We start from the raw sequence: 24,710 nt of genomic DNA on the forward strand, positions 1-24,710 counted from the left end.
CCTTTCACAGGAACAGGAATAGTAAGAGAGATGTCAACTAGATACGTTCGTTTTATTAGTGTTGTTTCATCTTTCTTTTTGATGGTAAAAACTTTGATTTTGTTAGGATTAGGTGCGTTCGGTTTAGATTCTGGTTTGGATGCAGAAACCTTCTGTTTTCCCTTATGTTCAGCTGATGAATGAGATTTTTGAGAACGAGCTGAGTGAACTTTTGAGTGAGATCGAGATGAATTTGAAGAAGTAGAAGAATTAGATGAGTGAGAAGGGGATGACTTCTTGGCTGGAGACTCTAGGTGACCCTTTTGCTTTTGATCATTGGTGGAACTGACCTTAGAGTTTTGATCTCTTTTGATTTTGGAACCGAACCTTTGCTTTCGGTTGGAGTCGTTCTCTGAACCGAACCTTTGCTTTCGGTTGTTGTGGCTCTCATGCTTTTTAACAGGATTATTCTCAAACTTCAGATTCTTGTCATGATGGGAGAAATATGCATTCTGGGATTGCCAGAATTGTTTCCTTTCAGAAAGATTCTTCCTGTATCTCTGGTTCCTTTCACGTTTCTGATTCCTCATCTGCTTCGGTTGATGATGGATATTAGCTTTCGGTTTCGGTTTTTTTATGGCTGGTTCACTCTGAACTGAGGAAGTTTCACTTGAAGTAGTGACTTCTTTTGCTGGAATTCCTTTTTCTTGAGGAATGTCTTTCGTACCGCTTGTGCTTGGCACATCGAAGTTATCAGGTTTATTCAAGGGTTCTGGTACGTATCTCCCTTTGCTTTTCCATGAGGTCCTTTCAGACAAACCTACTGTTTCATCAGCATTATCGATTGGTGTTGACCAGAAGAAATCATCGCAGCCATCAGCATTGTCTTCGTTTACAATAGCTGTGAGTTCAACAGTCTGATGTTCGGTTACGCCTGTGACCTTGTATACCTGATTTGGAGTGGTTCTAACCTTTTGATATACAACGGCTTTTTCTGCTAAGATCGGGGACTTTTGTTGGGACAATCGAGCGAACTCCACTGAATTTTCTGAAATTAGATTCTTATGGTTTTTAGGTTCGCTTTTCACAAATTCTAAGCAGTCAACCGTATCCTCCACAGAAATTTCACTCATATTGTCATCCTCATTAAGCTCAGATGCATTTTCAACATCAATTTTGTTTTCTGAGCTCAAGTTGGCGTTTAAAGAGTCAAATTTTTGTATGGTTTCGGTTCTCAGTTTAAGTCTATCATTTTCATCTAAAAGGTTTTTGAGCATATCTTTATGGTCCTTGGATTTAATGAAAGATTCAATTTTGTCCAGTCCATAGATATAGGTCGGATTGACGTCATCATATGATATTACACTCTCACAATTATAGGCTTCAGCATCAATTTCATCCTCCTTAAACTCAAGGAAGGGCAGAATCATGCGATGGATCTTTTGTCCTATCTCACAGTCCAAGTGAAGCTGAGTAATATTAGTATAAAGACGTTTTGCAATCAAACAAAAAACATTTCGTTGTTTTAATAGCTTTAAATTGTCTCTCTGTAAATAAATGTTTTCGTCTTTTATTTTAACTAATTCAGACTCCTTCAACTCGATCCACATGCGCCGCTCCTCACTCTTCGAAGACGCCCTGCTTAATTGATCAGTCAGGTTAGAATTGGTGACTCGAGTTTGAGTTAAACTACTATCTAGATGAGAGATTCGAGAGTTAACACTTTTTAGTTCTTTTTCATATGAGCTTTGTGGTACTTTAAATGAAACAAAGACCGATTGTACCTTCTTGATCAGTTCATCGAGCTCGTTGAACTGCACGTTGAGCGGTTTGGCCGTAAAGCACATATCCTCCTGCTCTTTCGGTTCATTGCTTCCACCATCAGTGTTGTATCCCCTCATCTGAGATACTTCAGACACCATCAAGCACCTGCCTCCACTGCTCTCCTCTTTAGCCACACAGGCCTTTCCATGCGAAGGCATCCTCACTTCATCGTCTTCGGAGTTGGTTGACCAGACTTCCACGCCACCGAACTCGTCATCAGCAACCGAACCCTGCACAATTAGAGCATTCATGGAAGGGTTAGCGGTAGATTTCTTCTTCCTTATCTCATCAAGCTTTTTCTGCATCAAAGCTTCCTCATCCTTTTCAGCCATCTTTTTGAGGACACAATCCTTAGCATAGTGATTTTTCCCACCACAGTAGTAACAGCTTACTCCAGAATCACCATCTGCCTTCGGTTCCTTCTTGGGCTCTTCAACCTTTGGTTCATTGTTAACCTTTTCTGAACTATAACTCCCCTGCCAGTTTCGATTTTTGTTGCTGGGGAATCTCTTCTTAATGAACCTCTTGGGGTTAGACACCATCATAGCATAATCCTCTGACGTGAGGTTATACTCCTCCAGGTTGAGGTCTTCGTCCTCCATCACAGCTTTACTTTTTGACAAGAGGGCCAGCGAACCTACGCTTGAAACAACGTTCTTTTCCTGCAACACAATCTTCTCTTGGGACTTGAGAATACCCACCAGTTTCGCCAAGGAATATGATTTAAACTGCTCATGGGCTTTAACTGTAGACACCACTGCTCTCCATTCTGATCTTAGACTATTTAGAAACGTAACCTTCTGCTCGATAAGGTTCCTTTCAATGTCATGTTTGATCATCTTGCTGAGAAGATGATTGAAGCGATCGAACGTTTGGGTTACAGTTTCTTCGGTTCCTTGCCTAAATTCTCCAAACTCAGATAAGAGCAAGGTTTGGATAGAGTGCTCAAGATCCTCGTCTGTAGAGTACAATTCACGAAGTCTATCCCAAACTTCCTTTGCCGTCGTGCATGAGCTTACCAACCTGAAGGTGTCGGACTGAAGGGCGAATCTGATCAATCGTAACGCCTTGATATTACACTGGAATTTATCCTTTTCATCTTGCGCAATATCTTTGACATCCTTCAGTAGATCATTATACTCCTTTTGAGTTTTAATAATCCTCGACGTTGCAGAATGAGAGAAAGGTCCATTAATGATTGCTTCCCATATGAGGTATCCATTATCCTCAGATCCTATAACGTAGTCTTCGAAGTGATGCGCCCAGACTTCATAATCATGGATATATAGGATGGGAATCTTCGTGGTTGAACCGATGCTGTTGGAAATATTGATGGGATTCGATTGCGACTCGTCCATTATGATCGAATAACCTGTTCAAAGATCAGACTTGTAATAAATCAGATTAGGGCAAAACAATAAATATCAAGATACATCAATAATGAGATGACGGCTCAATAAATATCAGTTATTGCGGAAAAACCCTAATTGAAACCTTTTCACAGAAAAGAAGTGTATTGATTACACAGCCTCCTGCTCTGATACCAATTGATGAGATTAAAACTTAATCTTGAAGATCGATTAGATCTTAAACAGGTGAATAAATATTTAAACAGCAAGAATGAACGTAAAACAAAGAATAACTCAAGGATGAATCAAACGTGTCGAATGATTATAAAATAAACCCTCAGAAGAGCTCGATTAAGAACATCAACTGTAGAGGGTTGGAGGTTTACAAGAACGATAAAGAAAATCAAAGCTATCGTAATTCTCTATCTGTATTCTAGATCGTTAACCTAATATGCATGCAAGCATATCTTTATATAGTAAACCTAATAAACTCACGGTTGGACAGGCCCAAAACCGGAGTACAAAATAAATGGACTAACAGCCGAGCCCAATGACGCAACCTTTAAATGAGTCTTCAACTCAAAAATGATTAATTTTCGAAATATTATCTCTTCCGCATCCACCATTCGTATAAAAATGGGTTCCTATAATTGGTATTAGAGTTGTACCTTGAAGATTTAATCGACTAGTTCAAGGGAACGACTCCCGATCGGTGATTATCTTGAAGGTTTTCCGTGTTTTTGCAAGAATTTTCGGGTTCAAACCGGAAATTTTTTATGAGTTTTCTATTTTTCTGGGCTGATTCATACTTAGTAGAATAATTATGTTGCTACTGCTCACTCAAATTCACTGCTCGAAATTTATGTTTTTGGTGTTCTTAGTATTTTTCTGTTGAAGAAATGAAGAAAATGGAAGGAGAAATTATTTTTGTGGTCTCCAAAATGTTGAAGAAATTGTTCCAGGGGTTATTTTGATCTCGGAAATGAGAAGACACAAATTAATGGGCTTATTTTCTTTGAAGTGGTGTTCTTTTTTACTCAGCAGCTTGTAAATCTTCATGAGGTATGAAGTTCTTTATTCCTCATTTTTCTTGTTGTGGATCTTTAATGTGAAGAAAAGAATGGACGTAATATGTTTGTATAAAACATTTTGTCCTTTTTACTCTTTTGGGTAAAGAGTACTCCACTATTTACTCCCTTAAAAAGACAAAACCATGTGACTATGACAAATCTCATCACCTTTTGTCCCTAAAAACCTCCTGCATACTCCTCATCTTTGCCTTCCCAATACCAACTTTTGACCCAAAATGCTTTATATTTGATTCTCCTCATTAAAATATGAATAAATGGTCTTTCTGGCGTCATTTTTTCTTGAAAAAAAAGCATTTTTCGTTATCTGTTCAGCCCCTCTCGGACCCCCGAACCGCAGCCAAAAACTGCCTACCCGAGCCTCCTAAAAAGCCTCCCCACAACCCCTCTCAGCTCTTGGTCCGCAGCCTCTTAGCCAAGCCTTGGTCCGCAACCTCTTAGCCCATCCGATATGTCCGCAACCTTCCCTTCCTGCTGACCTGCTGACCAAAGTCTCCTTCTTGCTCGGACAGCAGCCTCGGACTGAAGCCTTGGTCTGCAGTCCTCGCCCACATATCTCGGACCACAGTCAGCTTCCTCCTACAGTTCACCAATAGACTTAGGATCTCAGTTTCCCTTCGCCCATCAACAGTCGACCAACCCGTAGCCACCCCATCCGCACCCACCATCGCAACCAACCTCTCGTCTGCAACACCTCCTAGACCGGCAATCCTCTTAACCTCGGCCCCTCCTTCCTCCATCCAGCCCCTCCCTTCCCTCCTTATCTTTCCCCCTCCTCTCCCTTCCTCATCCTCCTTTCTTCCTCCCTTCTCATCCTTCCTTTTTTTTAAAACCCTTTTATTTTATTTTTTTAAAAACTTCATTTTTTTCAGCCAATTTTTTTTCAACGCCAATTATTTTTATTCAGCTAATAATTTTGTTTAACACTAATTTTTTTCATTTATCCAATTTTTTTATTTAAACCAATTTTTTTTTAAAACCAAATATTTTTTTACACCAATTTTTGTTACAACCGAACCTTGGATTGTCACATTGGTTCATTTCATGCCGATTATTTTGGAAGATTACTACATACCGCCGTCGGACTTCATATTATTCTCTGTGATGCTTGCACCGCAATGACAATTGCTCAACAAAGTTGTTTCACATTCTTCACTTTATGAGATTTTATGACTCGTCTTTCTTGATCTTCGGTTGACGAATCATGTATCTTGAGAATGTGGACTTTATTTTCTATTGAAGACCACCATGAGAGTTCTGGAACCGCAGTTTGGATATTTTGGTATATTTTCGGCACAACAGAGAAATTTTTTCATGCAGAGTGATTCTTCTTGCTATGGTATTTGTTCATGCAGCTTCAGCAACTATATCACCCACCTTCTCAGGACCGCATCATTTCTATTTACTCTATTTCTCATGTCTTATCGAGACCCTTCATACATCTAGGGAGAGCTCTCTTAGCTCTTGGTATCCGACACTCTCTATATGATTGTTTGAGTTTGGATTTTTGAATACTTCTGAAGACGATTATTTATTTAGTGATGCGATGTGGCACTTATTTTTGGTCTTTACGGATCAAAGTTTTGGCATTACTCGATGTTTTCCGATTCATATTATTTATTATTCGGACTCTACCACATGAAGATTTTGTGTTCGCATCCGGTTCAGATCTTATGGTTTCACGAGTTTGGATTTGTGATATTTTGAAGACAAAGATTATTTTGGCGATGTGACGTGACACTTATTTTTGATCCTTGGATCGAATTTTTGGCATTGCTGGACCATGTCTTTGGACTCACATTATTTTTATTTGGACATCGTTTTACGGACACTTCACATTTTTAGCAGGTTAGGGAGAGAATGTTGGAGCATGAAAATGCTCTACAAATAATGAGTGGTAGTTAGGTTTTATTTTTCCCTTTATTGTATTGTTGGTGTATTTATCTCTCCCTTATATATAAAGGGAGAGGTGGTCATTTCTTAGAAAAACACTCTTAGTCACAATGTAATTCTAGAGAGAGAATTGGTAGGTTCTCCCCACCTAGGGAGAGTTTCTCTCTCCCACCAATGTTCTTCATGAATTATATTTTATATCTCTTTCTTTCTCACATTTCCAAGAATTCTCATCTTATGTTCTTCATGATTATTTTGTATACATGATTAATTTTCGAGATATTGTCTCTTCCATATCCACCGTTCGTATAAAAATGAGTTCTCTTTCCAAGAATTCTCATCTTATGTTCTTCATGATTATTTTGTATACATGATTAATTTTCGAGATATTATCTCTTCCACATCCACCGTTCGTATAAAAATGGGTTCCTATAATTGGTATCAGAGCCGTACCTTGAAGGTTTAATCGACTAGTTCAAGGGAACGACTCCCGTTCGGCTGGCAGATCCATTCAATACGCCACTCGGTCCACCCGGGCCAATACCCTGAACAAACCAATGTATCTGGGGCCCAGCTTGCCCCGCTTCCTAAACTGGATGACACCTTTCCAAGGTGACACCTTCAGGAGGACCATATCTCCTACCTTAAACTCCAGGTCTGATCGTCGTCTGTCGGTTAGCTCTTCTGCCGACTCTGTACCGTCTGGAGTCTACTCCAGACCTATTGGATCCTCTCTGTTGTCTTAAGTACTACTTCGGTAGTCCCCATGACACTCTGTCCAACCTCACCCCATCATATCAGGGTTCTGCACTTCCTCCCATATAACATCTCGAAGGGAGGACGGTCGATACTCGCTTGTTACCTATTATTGTAGAAAAACTCTGCCAAGGGAAGGTAGGTATCCCAGCCACCACCAAAGTCTAATACGCACGCCCGCAACATGTCTTCCAAGGTCTGGATGGTCCTCTCACTCTGACCATCCGTCTGGGGGTTAAAAGCCGTGCTAAAATACAGATGAGTACCCAACTCGTCATGAAAGTTTTCCAGAATCTGGAAGTAAACCGTACATCTCGGTCAGAAATCACGGAAACTGGCACTCCGTGTCGAGCTACTACCTCTCTAATGTAGATGTCGGCCAACTTCTCGGCCGAAATGCTCTCCTGGATCAGGATGAAATGGGCACTCTTAGTCTACCGATCCATGATAACCCAAATTGAATCCACTTCACGTGCAGTCCTGGGAAGCTTCGTGATGAAATCCATAGTAATATCCTCCCATTTTAACACAGGGATATCCAATGGATGCGTCTTGCGGTGATATATTTGGTGCTCGACTTTGACCTTCCTGCAGGTCAGGCATCTCTCGACGTACCAGGCTACATCCCGCTTCATGCAGGGCCACCGATAATCAGGGCGAAGATCTCTGTACATCTTCGTCGCCTCATGATGGATGGAAAATTTGAACTTGTGTGTCTCCTCCATCAGGATCTGGTACACACCAGCTACATACGGAACATACACTTTCGGTGAAGTGTCAACAGCCCGCGCCTATCATAGTCGAAACAGAAAATCTAGCCCACTATACGCTCACTCTTCCAGTGTTCCTCCTTCATAGCCTCCTATTGGACCTCCCAGATCTTTTCCAGAAGCAGAGTCACTACTGTCATCCTCAGGCAGATGTCTCTGATCGGGGCTACGAATTCCTTGCGTCTAAGTGCATTGGCCACTACATTGGCCTTCCCCAGGTGGTAGAGGATCTTATAGTCGTAATCCTTCACCACATCTAACCACCGGCGCTACCTCGTGTTCATATTCGCTCATCCATGAGGTACCTCAAGTTATTGTGGTCCGTGTAAATGGTACAATGGACCCTATAGAGGCAGTGTAGCTAAATCTTGAGGGCGAAAACAACTGCCCCCAACTCTAGGTTGTGCATCAGGTAGTTTGTCTCGTGTGGCTTCTGCTGCCTCGAGGCATAGGCAATGACGTGCCTCTTCTGCATCAACACTACGACCAAACCCGAGATAGACACATTGCAGTATACTACAAAATCCTCAATACTCATTGGATGGGATAGAATCGACGCCTCACACGACCTCTGCCTCAACGTCTCGAACATTGCCTGCTGCTCAAGCCCCGAAGGAAATACAACAGCCTTTTTCTTCAGCCGGGTCAAGGGTAATACTATCTTGGAGAAGTCCTATATGAATCTCCGGTAATAGCCTGCTAACCCGAGGAAACTCCGAATCTCAGATGGAGACTTTGGGACCTACCATCTCATCATGGCCTCTACTTTGGCCGAGTCGACCAAAATACCATTCTGGTTGAAAAGATGCCCCAGAATCTACACCTCGCGCCACTAGAACTCGCACTTGGAGAACCTGGCATACAAGCTCTCCCTACTCAAGGTATCCAACACCTCCTGGAAGTGCTCCTCGTGCTGCTCCTGCGTCTTGGAGTAAACCAATATGTCATCAATAAAGACTATCATAGACCGATCCAACATCGGTCTGCATACGCGGCTCATTAGATCCATGAACACAAAAGGGGAATTGGTGAGCCTAAAGGGAATCACCACGAACTTGTAGTGACCATAGCGAGTCCGGAAAGTAGTCTTCTGTACGTCTTCATCCCTGACTCGCATCTAGTGGTAGCCTGAACGCAAATCTATCTTGGAAAACCAATATGCCCCATGCATCTGGTCGAAGAGATTATCAATCCTCGGGAGTGGGTAACGGTTCTTCACCATTACCTTGTTTAGCTCCCGGTAATCTATACACATTCGATGCGACCCGTCCTTCTTCTTCACAAACAGGATCGGGGCTCCCCAAGGCGAACTGCTCGCCTGATAAATCCCTTGTCTAACAGCTCCTGCAGCTATGTAGACAACTCCTGCATCTCAGGAGGAGCCAACTGATATGGTGCCTTGGCTATCGAAGCCACACCAGGAACTAGGTGAATCCGGAACTCCACCTGCCTCTTCGGAGGTATCCCAGGCAACTCCTCTGGAAATATGTCTGGGTACTCTCACACAACTGGCACATCACTCACGGTCACCTTACCCACCTTCCATGTATCCATGACGTAGGCGACGTAACCTGTGCAACCCTGATGAGAGTAGCGTCTAGCCCTCACTGTTGAGCACAAAGCTGGTCCATGCTGCAGCCTCTCACCTTGAATCACCAACTTTCCCTCACTTGGGGTCCTGACACGTACCAACTGCTGCACAAAGTTGATCACTGCCCCATTAGGGCTCAACCAATCCATGCCTATGATGACCTTGTTCCCACACAAAGGAATGGGAACCAAATCCACGAGGTAACGCTCGTCATATATCCTCAAGACACAATCTCTATAAACCTCCGATGCCTGGACAGATTGGTCGTCAGCAATCTCGACCTCTAAAGGACAATCCAACATCCCTAAAGACTCAGCAAACCTCTTGCTAAGTGCAAGAGATACGAATGATCGGGTAGCCCCCGAGTAAAATAAAAACCTGTACTGGGATACCATTCAGATGGAAAGATACTAACAAAACACACGTAAAGCATAACACATAAATATCATAACCGACATGTAATAAGAGTTAGGGAGAAGAAAACACACTCGTCACCATATCCGGTGCGGCACACGCCTCCTTGGAGGTCAGCTGGAAGGCTCGGCTCCTCACCACTGGAGCCTCTGTCTTGCCTTGTCGGCCATCCGTGATCTGCATCGTCACTGGAGCTGGCGCCATCATTGGCGCTCCTGATGTTAGTCTAGGGCGGTTGGCCCTTTTATGGCCCCTCTGATTGTAATGATATCAAATTAGGTCTGATGTTTGAATAGTGGGGGTAGGGGCTGTACAATCCTTGCTAAAGTGCCCATTGTTGTCGCACTTGTAGCAGCCCGATCCCCCAATCCTGCACACTCCCTCATGTGGCTTGTCGCATTTCCCACAGCGGCTCCGAACCTTCTGGCCCTTCAACCTCGAGTCGAACCCCTTGGGTTTCTTCCCAGAAACCCCAGTCGTCTACCCAGTCTCCGCCTTCCTCTTCCTAAGGTGCACTATGTCAATCTCCCTCTCCCTCGCCCTGGCTATCATATCCTCCAAGGTCGGACATGCTGAATAGTTGACATGTTTCCGAATGTCATCTCTCAACATGTCATGGTACCGGGTCTTCCTTATCTCTTCTTCACCCTCATACTGAAGCACCAGTAAGTCCCTCTCCCTGAACTAGGCGGTAATCTTCGTCGCTGACTCAGTCGTCTGTCTCATATCAAGAAACTCCCTGGCTAGCTACTGAATTTCCACATCTGGTGCAAACTCATCCCTAAACCTGGTCACGAAGTCCGACTAGGTCATAACCTTAATGGATGGGGCTCCCAATGAATCACTGATTGCCTCCCACCAGTCTCTAGATCTGTCTCTCAAACAACCCACAACATACTGGACCTTCAACCCCTCAGGGTAGAAGCTCGTCAACTTTGCAGAATCGATGTCTACAATCCATCTCCTGGCCATAATGGGATCCTTGACCCCGTGAAAGTCTGGCGCACCGCATCCCCTGAAATTCTTGAAGGAGAGCGTGCGTGTCCCGGACTAGCCAGGTGCCATGTCACTCCTAAACGCTCTGAGACGCTCCTCCATCAGCTCGATGATCCCTTCATTGATCAACCTGAAAATCACCGGGGTCGTCTCAAGGATGCCTCTCGTAATCTCATATACGATGAACTCGCGTAATCCATCACCAACAGGCTCGGAACCTGCATCCGAACCTGAACCTAAACCTGAACCAGACCCTGAACCTCCTGCTCCGTGACGTGTCACCACCATTTTGAAACAAAACATATAATCGTTAGGTCATACATAACCTCGAGAGGTCTCACACACTATACAAGTTCCCTGGTTTTATCTCAGCCCTCCTTGACTCGAGTACGGATCCTCTGCTTTCAGTAGTACGGGCCTATACTACCTTCCACATCTATCCATACTTTCCTCAAGGATTGCCCTGACTTCACCAAGTCCCTTTCACTACTACTGCTCGTTGCGCTAATCTCATCCTAGGCTTACCCTAGGGTAACTCTTTGACCTACTCTCCGCCATCAGTTGCATAAGAAATGTCTACTACCTTTACCTAACTAGCTAGCGAATACCATTACATATCACTAAGACCAGATAATTCTTTGAATGAGAGGTCCTACCCTATAATGGTTGGACTCAGACAAGAGTTGTGAAATAGGGCTAGACCTACCCTTCTGAAATTATTTAGTCCTCGCAATATGTAAATTAACGTATTCATTAACTAGTTAATTAAAGATAACTAGGACTCCTAAAAGCTCAAAGCACGCAACATTTGGGCATTGAGTAACCCAAACCAAGCATATCCTAATCAGGCTATTATATCTCTGACTTGTCAGTACTATCATGCAGCCCAATCTAGCACATTCAACAGACATATAAGGCATCTTCGTAGATCCTTAGTCTTATTGTAGCATGCAGTTTTCATAATCATACAATAGGCATATAAGGCATCCTTCCTAGATCCTCAACCCTAATCTAGCATGTCGTTCTCATAATTATATCATATCATAACGTAACATGTATGGGTATCTTGGGGAAAACTTACTTGAGCTCGAATGATTGCACGCATCACACACCATGTTCTTTCTCGAAACTCTTAATTTTAATTTTTGAAAAATTATTTTCTTTGCAAAAACTTTGAAACCCTCGATTTGAGTACAGACACCCCCGAAGGTGTGTTCGAATCCCTCAAACCAAGGCTCTGATACCAACTTGTAACATCCCAAAATTCACAACTAAAAATTTCATTTTTAATTTAATAATTATAAAACCTTTTTGACTGAAAACATCATAGTACTATCTCATATCAAAACAAATGTATCCATAATCAAAACATGCCATGAAAAAATAATATCAGAGTATAAATCCCATAGATCTCATGTGCAGAAATCCTGGTGTGATGCGTTGCAGTTATGCCGGCTCCTTTCCCTTCGAAGAGGAAGTACTTGAAACCAAAACTGAAAACCGTAAGCACAAAGCATAGCGAGTTCCACCATTATATCACATACCATACAATAAACATACTTCCAGGCATATCTGGGTGCCCGACCTACCCTGCTGAGTATATTTGGGTGCTCAACCCATTCATTCGTTTCAATCGAGTTCAATGCTTCCAACCCATAGATCTGGTCCGCTAGGACTAAGTTACCACGTAAAGTTGCTAACTTTACGTCCATGCATGGTGACATGAAGCTAGAAACACCATAACTAAGCTATATAAGATCTAAGGCTCGGGGAAGGGCCAAGGCTTGATAAAGTTGGCAACTTTAAGCCTCATAAGCTCATGAGTGCCTAGATCTGAAGTCACAACTTCATAATATACTTAAATCCCGTAAATGACTTCAATATGGCCCAAAAGTGACAAGATACTACCCTAAATGAAGATCTAAGTAATACAAAGCCAACGTATCAACTTTATACCTTAAATGAGTTAGAAATGCAACTCAAACTCTGGATCTACTAGCTTCCTCTTGAATCCCCAAGCTTCTCCTCCCTTCACAAGCTTCAAAATCACAAAGAATGCACAAAATGTCTCAAAACTTTCCAAAAGTGGATTAGGGTTTCTTGGCTCGGGTTTGAGACGATGGAGGCTATAAATGAGGCCAACCTTTGGAGGTTAAGGTGTTTAAATAGGGTGCAAAACCATTAAAATTAGGGTTTCATTTTGGCAGCCCTACTCGTTGAGTTGAGTCCTTCAACCCGTCGAGTAGACTTTAGATTTTGCGTCAAAAATCCATTTCTACTCGACGAGTTTGGGGCCTCCAACTCGTCGAGTTCCTGAACAAAAATGAATAAATCTTATTTAAAATACATACTAGGAACCGGGCGTTACAGAAGCACAAACCTTTCGTCTGTGAGGTGAGTCTTTTCAGTATACTATGTAGGCTGCTAGTTATCTTCGTGACTCTTACATTGAAGACTAGGATCTGGCCGCTGACAACTGTATGAAAGACCAAGATCTAATCCATGATAATTGTATGAAAGACCATGATTTGGACCCTGACACTTGTATGTAAGACCAGAATCTGGCCCTTGGCATTACATGAAAAGACCATGATTTGGCCCATGCCAGGAAGTGATTGGAAGACTATGATTTGACCCATAACATTCACTTGGGGTTGAAATAGACTCGTTATATTATGTATAGTATGTGGTATTTCGGGGAACTCGCTAAACTTTGTGCTTACGATTTTATGTTTAAATGTTTCATGTACTTCTGCTTCTAAAGGGAATGACCCGATTTGATCGCACCGTATTCCCTAGAGTTTACGGCACTATTTAGTTTATGACTTTACTCTGATATTTTGAGAATACATTATATTCTTATTATCTTTTGAATGATTGAATGAACGGTTTGGTTGTTGGAAAAATGAAATTTTTACCTTGTAGTTTTAGGATGTTACACCTTTTGACCGTACAACCGCTAGACAAGATCAAACATGAATTTATTGACAATTTTAGGTCAAACAACTAGTACTTATATTCACTGAATTTGTGTAACATAATGTATCATTGATCCCAATGCGATAGAAATAATAAATATTTTTCGTGTTTGCTGTGGACGTAGCCGATCATTATGATCGTGTGAACCATATAAATTTTTATGTTCATATTTGTTTTATATTTATTAGTCCGAGTGGCATCGTTTAACGGAGGTGTAAAAAATCCTAACACAAACAATGTTTTATTTCCTATTTCATTTAATGATGGTTTATATAAAACTAAATAAAAAACCGGAAATGACATGTTAATAGTTAAAGGATTAATACATTTTGACTTTGGTTTACTAAGTAGTAAGTATACAAGACATCAGCGTAGTAGAAAAATATTACAATAAAAATATGGAAAAAGATAATGCTTCTTATGTATGGAGATCCACGCATGCTCACATGTACCTACCTCTAATTTAGACATTTTATAACTATTGTTGCATAAATAATATCATGTTGACGTTTTCTATTTATTTTATTTTTATTTATATTTTTATTTTAACCTTTATTGTCAACCGTTATGTCACTATTAAATTCTTCGAATACACTTATTAATAACATAATTTAATTAGTGCTACGATGTAAAGGATATGTAAGGGATGATGTAGTAGCGACGGACATAAGACAAAATCTTATAGGTGATACGTCGGAAAATTCTCAAGAAAATTATATTGTGCTCTAAAATTTAAAGGGTGACACCGGCCACCTCGAGAACCTCTTAAATTCGTCCATGTCCTCAAGTAGGACAATACATACACTTTTGTAGGTCACACCTTGCATGCTTAACAAAACAACCAGTCAATGTTGTGGTCTCTCACCCTGAATCACCAACTCTCCCCCACCTGGGGTCTGAACCCGAACTAACTGCTGCTCACAGTCGATCACTGCCTCATTAGGGCTCAACCAATCCATGCACACGATAACCTTGTTCCCACGCAAAGGAATAGGAACCAAATCCATTGGATATTGCTCGCTGAACAACTAAAGAGTACAATCCCGATGAACCCTCGCGACCTTGATCGTCCTATCATCAACAATCTCCACATCAAGAGGACGATCTAGCTCCCTTGGAGCTCCAACAAATCTCTTGCTAAGCGCAACAGATTCAAAATATTGGGTAGCCCACAAATCAAATAATACCAAGGCAGAGATACCGTTCATGAGGAACAATCCCAAAATAAAACACATAAACATAAGTAACAATTCAATATAAATAAAGAGATAAGGAGAAGATACGTACCCGTTGTAACGCCCGTGTTTCTAGGCTAGGCATTAATGATGATGTAATAGTCTAGGTTAACCTTTATAACTCGTTTTGAAATAATAAAAATGTATTACTTGAGTATTATGTGTTTTATGCTTAATTGCGTGACTTAAATGAATTAAGGATAAAAATAAGCGTCAAAATAAAATATTAGATAAACCTAAATATCCAAGAAGGAAGTTGTAGTGATCGTGACAATGATTCTGGATATGTAAAGAATGCCAAAATCCGAGTTATAACGAAGAAGTTACGACTTGTCGAAGTTTTGTGACAAAACAGTACGACACTGTGTGAGGTAAATAGTGAATTTACGATAGAGCGATTTTTAGCCTTAGCGATCTAAACGAAAGTCGTAGAATACGTTAAACCGAGAGAATGCATGAAAAGAATGTCTAAATCTGACTTCGTATGAGGAAGCTATGATTTTTCGAAGTTTCGACTTAGTAGTATGCAGCCCAAAGTTTGAATATGAGATCGAGTGATTTCTAGACAAGACAATCTAAACGAGAATCGAAGATCTCATTAATAATAGTTCAACGGTAAAAAGACGGACGAAAACGGACGTCAGATGAAGGAGTTATGAATTATTAATGGAGTTTTCCTGTCCTGGCCTGCTAAAAATAATAAAATAAAAATAAAGTCAAAATTAGCCGACGGAGTCTAAACGAGAGTTGTAAAGCATAATCTCACCTACGCGTGGATATTAAGAACATCGAAAATGGAGCTCGTATGCAAAATATATGAATTTCTGAAGTTTGGGGCATGAACTTCAACCCCTGTGTCAGAGCTCATGACGTGAATAGAGAGTTCACGTCGTGAACAGGTGATGGACGTATCCCAGAGTCTGACAGGCTGATGTCGCGACTATGCAGTGAACGATGTGAACTAGTGGTTCACAACGTGAATCTCAGATTTTCAGCCCTATAAATAAGAACCAAGGGGCAACCAGTTTTGGTTGCTACTTTACTCATCTTTCACCCCTTTTCTCTCTTCTACTCTGCGAGAAAACCCCCGAAGTCCCGACATCATCCCGACACCCGAAGCAAGTCCCGAAGCCCCAAATATCCCGAGAAAAAGAGTTTTCGATCTGAAGTTCTGCCCACGTGAAGCCCGGTTTTTGAAGATATCCCGGTTTCATCGAAGAATATTACTTTAAGAGCCGTAGTGTTGTCCGATCATCGTCTTATTATGTGAGTGTATATTCATTTTCTTCTAACACATATATATGAATTATTCTCTATAAAATACGTAGTATGTGTTTATATATTATCTGTTATTTGGAATGAGTATTGAATGAATATTTTATACAAATTTTAAGTTGTATATGAATGTATATATAGATATATTTTTAACTACAAATATGTTGGGTAGAACGTGGGTAGATAGTTGATGTGTGATGAAATAAAATGATGAGAGGTCTCAATTTTGTTGTTGATCTAGTCATCTAACGGAGTATGGATGACGACCATAGACTCTTTCTAGACAGTCTAGTGGAACGCTGGCAGGTTCATAACCTGTAGGTGTTTGTGAACGATGTGTTCACCGGTGTACTCTATCCCCCACATGGTTGCCTTTAGGACATTTATTGTAGAGGATCCCCCTCTGCAGTAGTTTCCATACCGATGAAAATCCTTATACTAGGTCCCTTGTGAAAGCTTTTTTAGGGACGTAAAGTGAGGATAACGGGAATGGGTAATCGGGTTATTGTTTGTTGATGAAATTAGTATAATTATTTATTGTGGGTTGAAAACCCTATATGCTCACCAGGCTCCCAAGCCTGACCCACTCAGTTTTTCTTTGTATTACAGATAGTGGCACCAGAGCGTAAGTTGGATGAATTTTGGATTATAGGCTAGTAGTTGTAAATAACTATTGTAAGGCTTATAATGTGCCGTTTATGCTTTTGGTCTGTATCGGAACATGACATCCTGAGATTTTGTTATACAATGAAAATACATTTCTTTAAGAAATGCTTTGATAAATTTTTATCATATTTTGTTTTGGGAACAAACTCCGCAACTCTTTTAATCAAATGATTACTCTGATTTTATTTTAAAAGCATAAATTAAATCGGTTTTTTCTGGCCGTGAATTTAGGGATGTCACAGTTGGTATCAGAGCATTAGTTTAAGTGAATTAGAAATTTGTAGGATTTCTAGACTTAAACTTAGAATGCTAAGTGAAGATTATGAGATAAGTGTTTGCTATATTTTAGACACGAGCACTAGTTTATTTTAGGAAAGATGCCTAAAAAGCTTTTATGTGCTAAATATTATATGTTTGCCGTATATGATATTATTTGTTTAGATCTTTGGTTTGTCGCCAACCGGATCTGGAGACCTTATGTGTTTAGGATTCTAAGTGTATGACGACAATATTAGAACTAGCATGTAAACGTTTCGGAGTGTTATGGATGATTTAATTATCTATCGTGAATGAGGATCTAAATTCACCTTATTCAGTGTATAGATCGAAAATGGAAAGAACTAGAATCGTAGTTGGAAACGCGAACGAAAACAGGAATCCACCACCAGTGATTGAGCAAGCACTTGTTGTAGCATTAGCACCTGAGCCAAGGACAACGACTGGGGTACAAGCGATGATCCAAATGATGTTGGATCATTAAATGGAAGAAACTAGACATCTGCTTCAGCAAAATCGTGAAAAACCTTTAATACCAATTGAACAGCCGGAATTGAATGAAGGGCAGTTGGAAGGAGGAAACTTCAGTGGAATTGTTGGTCAAGCCAACCCACCGATTGTTAGGAAAAACAACCAAGATGGAGGAAATGATGGGCATGGGTGCAAGTACGTACAAGGATTTCATGGCATCCAAACCACCATGTCTATCCGGAAGCCCGACGCTGGTGGAAGTTATAAACTAGATCTCCGAAATGGAGACAATGTTCGAGAGTTACGAATGCAGCAACAGATAGAAGACCGCTCTTGCGATCCCTTTGTTAAAATATGGAGTACTGAGTTGGTGGAAGCTGTTAGCTGACTCGATGCCCAAGGGAGAAGCTAACAACATGTCTTGGGAAGACTTTGTGGTGCAACTGAAATTGCAATATTGCTCAGGATCTTCTGGAAATCAATAATGAGTTTCAGAATTTGAAGAAGGGAAGAATGAGCGTTACTGAATACGTTGCTAGTTTTATGGAAAAGATGAAGCTTATTCCATATTTATTTCCAACTGAACTCTCTAAGGTCAAAAAGTTTGCCTTCAGACTACCAGCAGAATTTGGTCTAATGGTTAAGCAAACAACCACTTTGAAAGCCGCCATCTGGTCTGTTAAGAATGTTGAGACCCAGATCAGGGAGAAGGGTCTGGAGAGGACAAATGTTTAGGAGAAGAGGAAGTTCGATGGACCTTCGAGGTCCAACAACAAAAAGGGTAAATTCTCGAAGTCAAGTTCAAGAGGAGGAGGAGGCGAAGCGAAATGGTGCGAAAAATGTAAAAAGAAGCATCATGGGAAATGTGACGGGGAAGTCACATGTTTTAAATGTGGAAAGCCATGACACTATGCAAACGATTGCAACATCACCAAGAAAGTCTGCTACGGGTGCGGTGAGGAGGGGCACATCTCAAGAGACTGTCCGAAAAAGAAGGAGGTAGCAAAACCCAACATTCCACCAAAACCGAAGGCGAGAGCCTTTCAGATGACACTTGAAGCTGCGGAAGATGAAGCTGATGTCACTTCAGGTACCTTTCTCGTAAACAAATTGCCTGCCCAAATTTTATTTGATTCTAGAGCCAACTACTCCTTTATTTCGCATGAATTTGGTAGAAAACTAGCTTTGCCTGTTGATAGACTAGATAATGCTTTATTAGTTGAAGTTGTCAGTGGCAAGTTTATACCTATTAGCCATCTTACGAAAAACATCTTCATCGACTTGAATGGGAATAAGTTCCACGAGGAATTATTGCCTATTGAGCTAAATGGTTTCGACATCGTGTTGGGAATGGATTAGCTTAGCCCCAATGATGCTGAAATATTGTGCAGAAAGAAGATAGTAAAAGGAAACAAGTCAGGGAAAGAGTCATTTATGGTGTATGGGGACAAATGCAGAGTAAATTCTGGGATTATTTCTCTAATGAAAGCCAGAAAGTGTTTGGCCAAAGGATGTACATAATATTTGGCATTCGTGATTGATGCAAAGAATGAGAAAAAGGAGATGTAGAGCATTCTTGTGGTGTGTGATTATCCGGAATTATTTCCCAAAGATCTTCCTGGATTACCGCCTGATCGACAAGTAGAATTCCGTATCGACTTGTTACCAGGAACGATGCCAATAGCAAAAGCACCTTACCGACTAGCGTCAACGGAGATGAAGGAGATGATGTTGCAACTTCAGGAGTTATTGGACAAAGGTTTCATTAGACCTAGTTCATCACCCTGGGGAGCTCCGATGTTATTCGTAAAGAAAAAGGACAGGAGTATGATGATGTGCATTGATTACAGAGAGATGAATAAGGCAACATAAAGAATAGATATCCATTGCCAAGGATTGATGAACTATTCGATCAACTACAAGGTTCAAGGTATTTTTCAAAGATCGACCCAAGGTTAGGATATCATCAGCTGAATATGAGAGAGCAGGATATCGAGAAGACTGCATTCAGAACACGATATGGACACTACGAGTTTTTGGTTATGTCGCTTGGACTAACCAATGCTCCAATAACATTCATGGATTTAATGAACAGGGTTTGTAAACCGTTCCTTGATAAATCTATGATAGTGTTCATAGATGACATTCTGATTTACTCGAAAAGCCAAGAGGAGCATGGCAAACACTTGTGAGAAATGTTGGAGGTCTTGAATAAGGAGAAGTTGTATGCTAAGTTCTCTAAATGTGATTTTTGGATTCGAGAAGTCCAATTCTTGGGTCACGTGGTCAACCAAGAAGGGATAATGGTTGATCTAATGAAGTTTGAAGCTGTGATGAAGTGGGAACAACCAAAAAGTCGCACAGAGATCCGAAGCTTTTGGGGATTAGTAGAATATTACCGAAAGTTTATCCAAGGCTTTTCTTCGATCGCTACTCTATTAATAGCTTTGATCCACAAAGGATCTACTTACACTTGGAGTGATAAGCACAAAGAAACATTCGAGTCGCTAAAGAAGAAGCTATGTGAAGCACCGATTCTTACTATACCCGATGGAGTTGAGTACTTTGCTGTCTATAGCGATGCGTCTGGGGTTGGGTTGGGTTGTGTTTTGACCCGAAGAGAAAAGGTGATAGCATATGCGTCTCGACAGCTGAAAGAGAATGAAAAGAACTACCCTACTTATGATTTGGAGTTGGCAGCGGTAGTATTTTCTCTAAAGATATGGAGGCATTACCTCTATGGCACGAAGTGCAAACTTTTCACTGATCATAAGAGTCTCCAATATCTCTTTAACCAGAAAGAATTGAATATGAGGCAACGACGTTGGCTAGAGTTACTTAAGGACTACGATTGTGAGATACTTTACCACCCTGATAAAGCAAATGTTGTCGCTGATGCTCTCAGTCGGAAGGTGAATCTTGAAATAAAAATGCCAATAGCGTTGAGAATAGAAGTTGTCTCGACAATTGTGGCGAGTATAACCAAAAAACTCAAGAAGAAGCTTCTGAGAAGAATGATCGAAAGGGAGAACGTTTGGGCAAGACGTTAGTGTTCGGTATAAACAGTCATGGACTGAAGGTATTCCAAGATAGAATTTGGGTGCCTAAGTCAGGAGGAGTAAGATATCTTTTGATGGAAGAAGCTCACAAAACCATGTACTCAATTCATCCCAGCAGCACTAAAATGTATAGAGACCTAAAACCCTACTAATGGTGGCTGACGATGAAGCTTGATATCGCAAGGTATGTAGCCGAGTATGTGACATGTGCTAGAGTTAAGGCACAACATCAGAAACCATATGGGAGTTTAGAACCTTTACCTGTACCTATGGGTAAATGGGAAGACATTGCTATGGATTTTGTCACTAAACTGCCCAGAACAAAGAATGGTCACGACATGGTTTGGGTGGTCGTTGATCGCTTCACTAAGAGTGCGCACTTCATAGCAGCCAATGAGAAATGGTTTATGGATAAGTTTGTGAATTCTTACGTGAAGGAAATTGTGAGGCTTCACTGTGTTCCATTAGCGATTGTATCAGATCGTGACAGCCGTTTCACCTCAAGATTTTGGAGGAGTCTACAAGAGGAATTGGGTACCAAGTTGTGTTTGGGTACAGCTTACCATCCACAGACTGATGGTCAGAGCGAACGAATGATACATGTTAGCCTAATATTATTTTGGGCTTTATTTTGTATTGGGTTTTATGATTGGGCCTTTTCGCTAGGAAACCCTAATTAGCTTGTCTATATATTATGTATTTCCTTTTCATTGTATTCGTAATTTCTCTTTGATAATAATATGAAACCCTAGTCGTTAAATGTATTTCATTTGTTAGTTTTCATGGTATCAGAGCTCGGTTGATTATCTGTAGTTTTTCGTTTTTGTTTTGGGGCGAGTACTGTTCATCAGCACTGTTCATCGGAGTATTGTTCATCGGAGTTACTGTTCATCGATTACTGTTCATCGGAGTTACTGTTCATCGATTACTGTTCATCACGGATACTGTTCACGTTACTGTTCATCGCACTATTCATCGGTACTGTTCACGTGCACTGTTCATTGTCACCATTTGCAATTTTGGGGTATGCCTTTTTTGCTCGTTTCTGTATTTGGTTTGGTTTGATTTGTTCGTTTGTCGGTTTTAAGGGTTTCATTTTCGTCTAGCTTTGTTGATTTCGAGATCTTGATCATTTTTTTTGCTGCTACTAGTATTTACTATTTGACTGTTATTGAAATATGGCCCCAAGAGATGATTGTCTTCAATCCATTAGTATTCAACTTGATGGAAAAAACTATGCCTATTGGAGTTATGTTATGAAAAATTTCTTGTGGGGCAAGACTATGTGGGGGATTGTTACAGGTGACAAGAAGAAACCAATAGACGAGAAGGCCGCTAATTATGAAACCTTACTGGATTCATGGGAGACTAATAACTCCAAGATCATTACTTGGATTAATAATTCTGTCATCCAGTCTATTGGTACTCAGTTGGCGAAGTATGATACGACAAAAGAGGTTTGGGATCACTTGGCTAGGTGGTATACTCAGTCTAACTTTGCAAAGCAGTATTAGTTAGAGTTTGATATTCGAGCCCTCCAACAGAACAATCTTAGTGTTCAGGAATTTTATGCAGCTATGTCGGATTTGTGGGATTAGTTAGCTCTTACAGAACCTGATGTCTTGAAGGCTTTTAAGCCTTATATTGATAGAAGGGAAGAGCAACGTTTGGTTCAGTTCTTGATGGCATTACGTTCAGATTTTGAAGGTCTGCATGGATCAATCTTGCATCGTACACCTCTTCCCACTGTTGATTCGGTTGTTCACGAGTTGATTGCTGAAAAAACTCGTATCAAGTCCCATGCTGACAAAGCTCCCAAGACAGCCACTCCTGTTGTCTTTGTTGTTTCACAACGACCCCAATCTTCAAACCAAAATCGTCCCAGAGTTGCATTTGATGAGTATGCTTTATGTAAGAAGAAAAACCATTGGAAGGCAAATTGTCCTTTACTGACAAGCAAGGGAAATCAGCAGCAACAACAAACAAGATCACCAGCACACTCTCAGTCTTCACAGCAGAACAAGTCTTTTGGACAGTCACGTCCCTCTTTTTCATCTTTTAGGCCAACACAGTACGCTGCTGCTACACCTTCAGTTGAGAATGAAACAGATTTCACACCACCATCAGCCTTGGATCCACAGATTGTTGAGCAGTTCAGACAGTTCTTAGCTACCAATCCAACTGCCATGTCAGCTTCTATGTCTCATTCAGGTATGTTTTCATCCAAAACGTTAGGTATTCCTTCATCCTTGTGGATATTGGATTCTGGTGCATCTCATCACATGTCACCACATTTTTCATTTTTTGCTTCATTATCTTCTCGTACACCTGTCTCTGTTATGTCTGCTAGTGCTACACCCATGTCAGTAGAGGGTGTTGGTTCTATTGTCACTCCTTATATATCTTTAACAGATGTGTATTACATTCCTACACTTGCTTTGAATCTTGCATCGGTCATTCAGTTGTGTAAATCTGGTTGTTGGGTCTTCTTTTCTGATTCATTCTGCTGTGTATAGGACATTCGGTCTCGGAGGGTGATTGGGATAGGCCGTAGACTTGGGGAGCTTTATGTCTTGGAGCAGCTACATGTTGCTGATGTTGTTGCATCTAGTGTCGATTTGTCGTCTTTTCGTTTAAACCCTTCATCCTCTCCTTTTATCTTTGGCATTCTCGTTTGGGACATGTTTCAGCGTCTCGTTTACAGTTTTTGGTTTCCACTAGTGTGTTAGGCTCTTTGAATTTGATGATATTTCTGATTGTTGTGGTTGTAAACTGGGAAAAATTTCTGCTTTACCGTTTAATAAAAGTGTCACTCGTTCTATTGCTCCCTTTGATATTGTTCATTCTGATGTGTGGGGTCCCTCTCCGATAACCTCCAGGTCAGGAGCTAACTATTATGTTTCATCCATTGATGATTACACTCGTTATACGTGGGTTTATTTTATGAAGCGCATGTCTGACTTTTTCACCATATATAGTGAATTCAGAGCTATTGTCAAGACTCAACACTCTGCTATCATAAAATGTTTTCGGTGTGATCTGGGAGGAGAATTTACCTCTAATGATTTTAAACAATTATTGGCATCTGATGGCACTATACATCAATCATCTTGTACGGACACTCCTCAGCAGAATGGTGTTGCAGAAAGAAAACACCGACATCTCCTAGAAACTGCTAGATCCTTACTACTCTTTGCTCAATTCTGATGGATCCGTTGAACGTTATAAAGCCAAACTTGTTGCGAAAGGGTACGCGCAAAAGTTTGGTATGGATTATGAGGAGACGTTTGCTCCTGTTGCAAAAATGACGACTGTTCGCACCTTGATTGCAGTTTCTTCCATTCGTCAATGGAAGATTTATCAAATGGATGTCAAGAATGCTTTCTTGAATGGTTATCTTCATGAAGAAGTATACATGTCTCCCCCCTGGTATTGCTCACCGACCAGGTGAAGTTTGTCGACTTCGGAAGGCTCTATATGGCCTCAAACAAGCCCCTTGTGCTTGGTTTGAAAAAATTTCTACGGTGATTAATTCTCTTGGTTTTCAACCAAGTAACCATGATTCGACTCTATTTATTCGATGTGCGAATGCAGGTCGGATTATTCTTTCCTTGTATGTCGATGACATGATTATTACTGGTGATGATCATGATGGTATAGAGTCTTTAAAGCGTGATTTGGCTCACCGTTTTGCTATGAAAGACTTGGGATTACTTCGTTATTTCTTGGGGATTGAAGTTGCTCAATCTCCACAGGGTTATCTTTTATCTCAAACGAAGTATATTTAAGATTTGTTTGAACGTGCACGACTCACGGATAATCGAACAGTTGATACGCCTATAGAGAGTAATGCAAAGTACTCTCCAACTGATGGTGTCCCATTATCAGATCCAAGTCTTTATCGTACCATTGTTGGGAGTTTGGTTTATCTGATTGTCACTAGACCGGATATTGCTCATGCAGTTCATGTGGTTAGCCAGTTTGTCACTGCTCCTACTACTGTTCATTGGGGAGCTGTTCTTCGTATTTTGAGATATTTACGTGGTACTCAGTTTCGCACTCTTATGTTTCCTTCTTCATCCTCTCTTG

At 40.9% G+C, this 24,710-nt stretch overlaps 1 protein-coding gene across 1 annotated transcript; it reads left to right on the top strand.

Moving 5' to 3' along the window:
- The first annotated feature begins 21,799 nt into the window (after positions 1 to 21,799).
- On the top strand, positions 21,800 to 23,137 carry LOC145060180 (uncharacterized). Its single transcript, XM_079007892.1, has 2 exons — positions 21,800 to 22,078; positions 22,220 to 23,137. Exons 1-2 carry the CDS (start codon positions 21,800 to 21,802, stop codon positions 23,135 to 23,137), a joined length of 1,197 nt encoding a protein of 398 aa, XP_078864018.1.
- Positions 23,138 to 24,710: the final 1,573 nt, after the last annotated feature.

This window comes from Lactuca serriola, chromosome 6, assembly GCF_051521515.1.
Source record: "Lactuca serriola cultivar US96UC23 chromosome 6, Lser_US96UC23_V15, whole genome shotgun sequence".
Classification (NCBI taxonomy): domain Eukaryota; kingdom Viridiplantae; phylum Streptophyta; class Magnoliopsida; order Asterales; family Asteraceae; genus Lactuca; species Lactuca serriola.

Bases quoted from the DNA above. Each gene is read 5' to 3' on its own strand.
- LOC145060180 (XM_079007892.1), top strand. From the start codon at position 21,800: ATGGCCCCAAGAGATGATTGTCTTCAATCCATTAGTATTCAACTTGAT. The intron at 22,079-22,219 runs GTTTGGGATCAC...TTGTGGGATTAG, and splicing joins AGTATGATACGACAAAAGAG to TTAGCTCTTACAGAACCTGA.